The following is a 6,654-nucleotide window of genomic DNA, read 5'->3' as shown; positions in this document are numbered from 1 at the left end:
GCTTCCTCCCCTTCTCTAATTTTGCTCCTTGATTTCGGCTCGGTCTGGTTCCAAGTTCAAACTTACGTGTGATAATCTCTCTTTGTGACAAGTGCTGCGGGTTTCCCTGCTTGCGACGGGACATTGCCCTGGCATTTACACTGGCATCGCCTGGAGAGCTGCACTGGTTTGGGGAGATGTGTTGGGGGGGGGCGATCCTCCTCTTTTTTTTTCCTCTTTCTTCTTCTTCTTCTTTATCGACTTCTTCTTCTTTCAAAAAATAAAAGGGAAAAAAAAACTCCTTTCTGTTGCTGTTGTGGTGCACTAGCTGGGATCCCCTCTCAATTAAAAATCATCATCATCATCATCAGGAAAAAGCTTTCTCGCTCTGCTTTTTCTCTTTCAAACACTGTCTTTTCTCCACTGCTGCTGCCACTTGGACTTCCAAATCTCTTCTTGAACTTAGGAGGATATGCACCGCCAGTGACACTTTTCTCTTTCCCTCTTTCCAGAGTGCTTGACAAATTGGCAAGTGCGCTTTTCCACCAGGAGGATAAAAATAAAAATTAAAAAAAATCAAAAAAGAAGCAGGAATATCAAAAAAGTACTGGAATTGGGATTGCCCCCACACAAAAAAAATGCCAAAAATTTGTTTTTCAGAGATTGACCCTTGCTGGGTAGATATATATATAATTTTTTTGAAAAGGGGTATCCAAAACTGTGTCTCCTCTTTCCCAGTTCAAGTGGCACTGCTTTGCCCTGGTGCTTTTGGATTGCCAGTGCTCCTGCACCACTTTGCACTCTTCCCCCCTCGCCTGGCACTGGGACTGGAAGGAAGGAAGCCCCCAGTGCAGCTGGGCTGGTGCTGGCTATTACTATTATATATTGCAATGTGAAGATGGCGGAGTCCTGGTTCTCTGGGAGCGCTCTGTCTCTCTATGGCTGGGGCTGCCTCTGTACAATGGGATAAAATTCAAGTTCAAGTGCGGACGTGACGTTTAATCTGCACTAGAGACAAAAAGACCCAGAGAGTAGGAGCACTGGGGGCGACTAGCGGTGGCTTTTTAACATTGTACCCTGCAAGAGAACAAGAAACACCACTCGCACTCACACACTCACACACACACAAACTAAAGCACATGCATGGATCGGGAGCAGCTCCGGGCTTTGTGCAGTGTTGTTTCTCGGGTACGCTGAGTGCTAGCAGGAAAGGGGGGGGAGGGATAAATCCGCATCCTCCCGCACAGCGAAACTTCCCCCGACCCCGGCCCCGGCCGCGGCCCCGGCCGCGGTGGCAGCGGCTCCCGGGCCGGCGGCGCTGCGCGGCCGCGCTCCGACCGCGCTGCTGCCCCGGCCGGACGCCGCGGCCGGCAGCCCGGGAGCGTTGCGGAGGGCTGCCCGCCGCTCTCTGCCCGCTACTCATGCCGCCGCCCGGTCTCCGTGTCCTGGCTCGGCTCTGGGTCTTGCTCCTCCGCGGTCCGTGTCCGGCGTGAGATCCCGAGAGGTCTCGGACTGCTCTTTCCTTTCGACTCCGCCACAGCTCCTCGGCTGCGAGCACGTTCCCCCTGCGTTTCTTTCAAACAGTTTTACAACAACACAAATATCTGTGTGGGTTGGGGAGAGATTTTTTTTTTCCTCCTCTCTCCCTAATCTAAGTGTGATCGTTCTGGGACACACGCACGCACACACACTCCCGAGCCGCACACGCACACACAATCCTCTTCGACCTTCTTCTCCCCCCCCCCCAAAAAAAAAAAAAGCCTGGCAGTGAGGAGTTTTCTTGGAGGAATTAGTCTCAGCCACGAATCGAGAGACACCGAGTTCCCAGGGACCGCATCTCAATGCACTTTTCCTCCAATTTCACACGCAGGTAAATGCCCCCAACTGCGTGCGCTTCTAACTTGGGAGCTTCTTGGAAACCAACTTTTTCCCCTCTACCTCCGCTCTCCTAGCCCCATCTCCTTTGATTTTTTTTTTTCCTCTCTCTCCAGGCAAGCGAATAGTTTCGTGCGAAGTGCTTTTCAGCACCAGCTCTGGACAGGGCGAGGGAAACGGGGAGGGGGAGGGCTGGGGGTTTGAAGGCAGATGGAAGAGAAACCCAAGAAACCCAGCCTCCACCCGGAGCACGCTAGCAGAGCCGCTCTGCATTCGTGTCATTTACTTTCTACGTTAAATGAATATTTTTGTATTAAATCGCATGAGAGCCTTAGGGGACCAGAATTCATCTCGGTGCCCTTAATCAGCTTTGAGTAGAATTTGGCTAAACAGCAACACTCTCGCCTCCTCCAGCAAATCTGCCTTTGCCTATACACACGCACACACACACGCCCCGCTCGCATCTCGCATTTCGGCTCTGTCAGCCCCCAGATCTCTGCAGCCGGCCCCGACCCGCGCTCCCAGGGCAGACCAGCCCCCCAGCCCCCGAGGCCTGGCGCTGGGGCTCGCCGGCGGGCGCAGGGCCAGCCCCGCGGTGCCCTCCCCTGCCCCGGCGCAGGCATCAGCCTCCATTAACACACAGCAAACATGTAAAAGACGTTTAACAGCGCTTAAGCTTGTTTAGATTCTTCGCCGTGTTTGTTTGTTTGTTCGGTTAGTTTTACGGGGTCCTACGAAAAAAAGTCAGCGTGGTGTCAGCAGCGGCTCCCCGCCGCCGGGAGGGCACCGGGGCGGTCGGCAGCGCCGCTGGGCCCCGGGCAGGGCCATCCCGGCCCCCGGCTGCGGGCGCCCGCCGCAGCCCGGCCCGGCCCCTCGGGGCGCCGCGGCCCAGACCGCCGCCCTGCGCCCCGAGGGGGAGCCCGGGGCCGGCACCCGGCGGGGGGAGAGGGCCGGGGCTGCCCCTGGGGTGAGCTGGGGAGGGGGCGGGGGGTCACTTTCCGTTCTTGGGGGTGCAAAGTCCGGCTCGCAGCGGCTCCGGCCGTGCCTCAGAGAGCTGCAGGAAGCTGCGCCCCTTCGGAGCGAGGCTTATCGGGAAGTTACTGGGCAGCTTCTGTTGATTAACCAGTGTCTTCCAGCGGGCACTGGGAGCCGGAGATAAGGGCGATCAATGATTGACCCGGCGGGCCGCGCCGGGGGTGCGGAGCCCTCTCCCTGCCGCCCGCGTCGGCAGGCTGCGGGCAGGGCTGCTGGGGGTGAGCTCCCAGCCTGCCTCCTCCTCCTCCTCCTCCTCCTCCTCCGAAAATACATCCCAATAGGGAAGGGAAAAAAAATTCCAAAGTGATTTCTCAGTCTCCTCTTTCCTCCCCTGTCTGGCACTTGTGATCATTAGCACTGAAAGCTGTTAATGTCTTGTCTCACAGCTCCCCCTTTAGTCTCTCTGCTCTCCCTGTCTCGCGTTCAAAGCCAGATCAATAGCAGGCTCTTTCTAACCTTGACCTATCCCTCGACCCGCCTCCATCTGCAGCTGGCCCCGCCGTTTCGTTCCCCCCCCCCCCGCCGCTGTTTCCCCCGTCAGCCAAACAAGAGGGGCCGGGGTCCCCGGGGGCCGCCGCCGGGCGGGGGTGCTGCCCCCCGGCCTCGCCCCGCGCTGTTGCGGGGCCCCTCGCCTCGGCGGCGCCGGCAGCGCCGAGCCCCGCGCCTGACCCCTGCCCCTCGCTGCAGCCCGCGACAGGCCCGGTCCGCTGTGCCTGGCCGCCAGCCCCGCATCGCCTTTCGCGCCGCGGCGGCTGCTCCCCACTGCAAAAGAGGCAAAACCCGCAAGGAGAGGGCAAGCTTTTCACTAGCTGTGAAGGTGCTGTAGCGCCTCGTTTTAAATTAGGCAAAAATGCACTCGCGCGCACAAAATGTCTTGTACTAAGGTAATCATCTTTCCTGTCTTCGTAATATGCCCAAGATTTGAAGAGTTCTCATCTAGAAACACCATCCGTATCATAGGGGAAAACAGCCTAATATGATGTTAAATATTCCATTTTATCTTATATACAACAAGGCATGCTGAGTCAAGAACTCTCAGCACTCCCATGTTTAGCGTCTGGGTTTCTCTTTTTCTTTTTTGAAACCATGCGATGCCTTTTGCTGAAATTTGGCACAGATACAGATACGTAAATAACAGTGGCTCCAGTGTAAAGAGGAAGTCCCGATATCCTCACGGAGGGTAAGCTTGATGTGTCACTTGGACTCATTTTGAATGCATTTCCACTTTCTCCCCATTTGCTCAAATAACTTTTCAGTGGAAGAAAAATTGGAGCTGCAGATTCTGTGTGATGTGATTTTAGTTTCTTCCCAGGCTTTACTTGAGAAAGCTCATGCTAAGTTAGAAGTAAATTGTTTTTGATACAGATCTAGGAGTTGTGGGGAGGAGAAGAGAGGGAAGGAAGGAAGGAAGGAAGGAAGGAAGGTAGGTAGGTTTGAGACAATCTTGATATAAATGAGGTTGCTATTCTCATTCTCTTTGAATCTTTAGATGTTGTTATTTGGAAAAAAATAAGGATAAACACAGGGTGTTGATCTGATCGGCTTAGTTAGCCGCTCCACCTTGTGAAAAGATACAGAAACACAGGATCTAACCAGATCGTATTTACATACATATTAATAAAGCTCCCGAGGTGGCAGTTCAGCCTTTGCATACAGTGCAAGGATCTCTGCGAGTTCTCATTTTAGACCCATAAAAAAAAGATAAAAAGAGGTCTTTTGGGTTTCCCTGAATATTTTTCTGCAATGGTTTTATATCATTTCTGAAAATTACATAGTTAAGTGGCATCAAATTTCTGGGTGATATAATAACTCAAAATGTGTAATTTTTTTGTATCAAATCACTTTGCAGCAATAAACAGAGCTTCAGAACCTCAATCAGAGGAATGATTTGGTGAGGGTTTTTTTTTTCATTTATGGCAAACAGTAAAATTGTTCTTGTTATCTATTCAAAAATATATAAATTGCAACATTTATTGACTTGATTTCCTTTTCCATGACACTGGTGTATTTCAGGGTGCAGTGAAAGGAAGGCTTAAGAGGATAATGTATTATCCCCTGTTCCTTTCCCAAGACTTTGGGGAGAAAGGCAAAAGGGATGCAGGTTTCAACATGTTTTCAAGACATTTGACATCCTCTCATTTTTAGTGGCTGTCACTTGCTGATGTTTCCAGCATTGAATTTAGAAAACAAGATTCTCTCAATATTTACGTTCTAAACCTTCCCCAGCGTCCCCTGCTTAGTCAGTGCTCTGTTGGGTTTTTTGTTTGGTTGTTTTTTGTTTTTTTTTCCTGCAGAGTCCCTCATTTTTTCAAATTCTTTCCAGGCTCTAAACATAGTAAGTAACAGTCTAAGTGTTGGGGCCCTATTTTTGCCTTTTTTTGATTAAAACAAACAAAACCATTTCAATTAAAACAAAACCAAACCAATACTTCCTCCTCCCCACCTCAAATGTCACAGAACCAGCAAGCAAGAGCAGAAGAAGAACACCTGTTTTTTTTCTCAGAAAAAATGCCGGATTGGGCCCTATTTGGCTATTATCCTCAGTTTAAAAGGCACATTCCTAAAGTCACATTTTGGTCTGTTTGTGCTACAGACTTTCAGACAGTAGAAGTTCAGCTGTGTCCCCACTGAAATCACTCACAGGAGCCTCCTGGGCTGCAATGAGAGCAAGACCCGTGCTTGCATTTGTAATTTGTGGGTCTTTCTGAAAGTCATATGACAAATCTCTTCAGCACCCTCTCGCAGCCTCTCTTTGCCGCGAGCCGCGTCCAGGGAGAGCAAAGGGGTCAGCCCGCACCCTGCGCGGCTATGCTGGGGCCGGGGGAGCACACAGACACCAGCCTCCAGCCCCCTCCACTACAGCTCCGGCCCACCGAGGTGCCACCTGCGAATCCTCATAGCTCCCACCCGTATTTAAAACAATAATAATAATAATAATAATAATAATAATAATAAATAAATTGAGGGAAGGTGGGCAAAATCCACTGTTGCTGGGGAGGCTTTTTTTTAAAAAAAAAGCTGGCACATACTCTCTAACAAATTCAGTCCAAGGATGGTTTGTGTCTTTGGAAAACAAGTGCCATCACTACTTGGTGCGATAAGCTGAGTTTTGTGAACCAGCACGAGTTTCACTGTACAAAAAAACCCTGAAACACTCCCAGAAATTGAGGGATATTTTCCTCTTAAGAGGTAGTTTTAAAACTTGTTCCATTATGTAAATATATAACATTGTCTGTGTCTAGAGGTGCACTTGCAACACAGTTTGCACAGGGAGGGGACAAAAACAATCCCTTCTCCATCCTCATCTATACATACTCCTCAGTACTTACAAATCCTGAAATTTGGGAGCCATAGAGCTCTCCTCTGCTTTCAAGTGTAAGTTTTGACCAATTTCTTCTCTTTACCTCCTCAGATGATTTTAAGAGGATTTGAAATCTTTGAATTGTTTAAAATAACAAAGGCCTCTAAGCTCTGAGCGTGGCAATGAAATCATCAGCTTGAACTCATGACAGAAACGTTTCAGCCTGTCTCTTGTGAATCATGAAAATCTGAACATGAGCAAAGAAAGGCACCTCATTTATTCCTCTTTTTCCTTCCTCTTCTATGTTCTTCCTCCTGTATTTTATTTGAATAGGGTATAACCATAGTAATGTAGCATCATTATTATTATTTTTATTATTTTAACTTGGGCAAGTGGACTCAAACAGGGAAATTCATCAGTTTCTAGATTCAGTACCAGCCTCTGCAGTTTCATTATTCCTGTTG

At 50.0% G+C, this 6,654-nt stretch overlaps 1 protein-coding gene across 4 annotated transcripts in view; it reads right to left on the bottom strand.

Moving 5' to 3' along the window:
* BCL11B (B cell CLL/lymphoma 11B) overlaps positions 1–900 on the bottom strand; it is a 98,271-nt gene extending 97,371 nt beyond the window's left edge. For all 4 annotated transcript variants that reach the window (XM_026079550.1, XM_026079552.1, XM_026079551.1 and 1 more), the window contains exon 1: positions 67–900. In XM_026079550.1, the coding sequence (XP_025935335.1) occupies positions 67–124 (58 nt within the window). In that variant the 5' untranslated portion in view covers positions 125–900. The remainder of the gene's footprint in view (positions 1–66) is intronic.
* Between the last annotated feature and the right edge of the window lie 5,754 nt (positions 901–6,654).

The sequence above is a fragment of the Apteryx rowi genome, unplaced genomic scaffold (assembly GCF_003343035.1).
Source record: "Apteryx rowi isolate R43461 unplaced genomic scaffold, aptRow1 scaffold_5, whole genome shotgun sequence".
NCBI classification, from domain to species: Eukaryota; Metazoa; Chordata; class Aves; order Apterygiformes; family Apterygidae; genus Apteryx; species Apteryx rowi.
The sequence above is the reverse complement of the archived record's forward strand: the minus strand, read 5'-3'. Positions and strand labels throughout refer to the sequence as shown.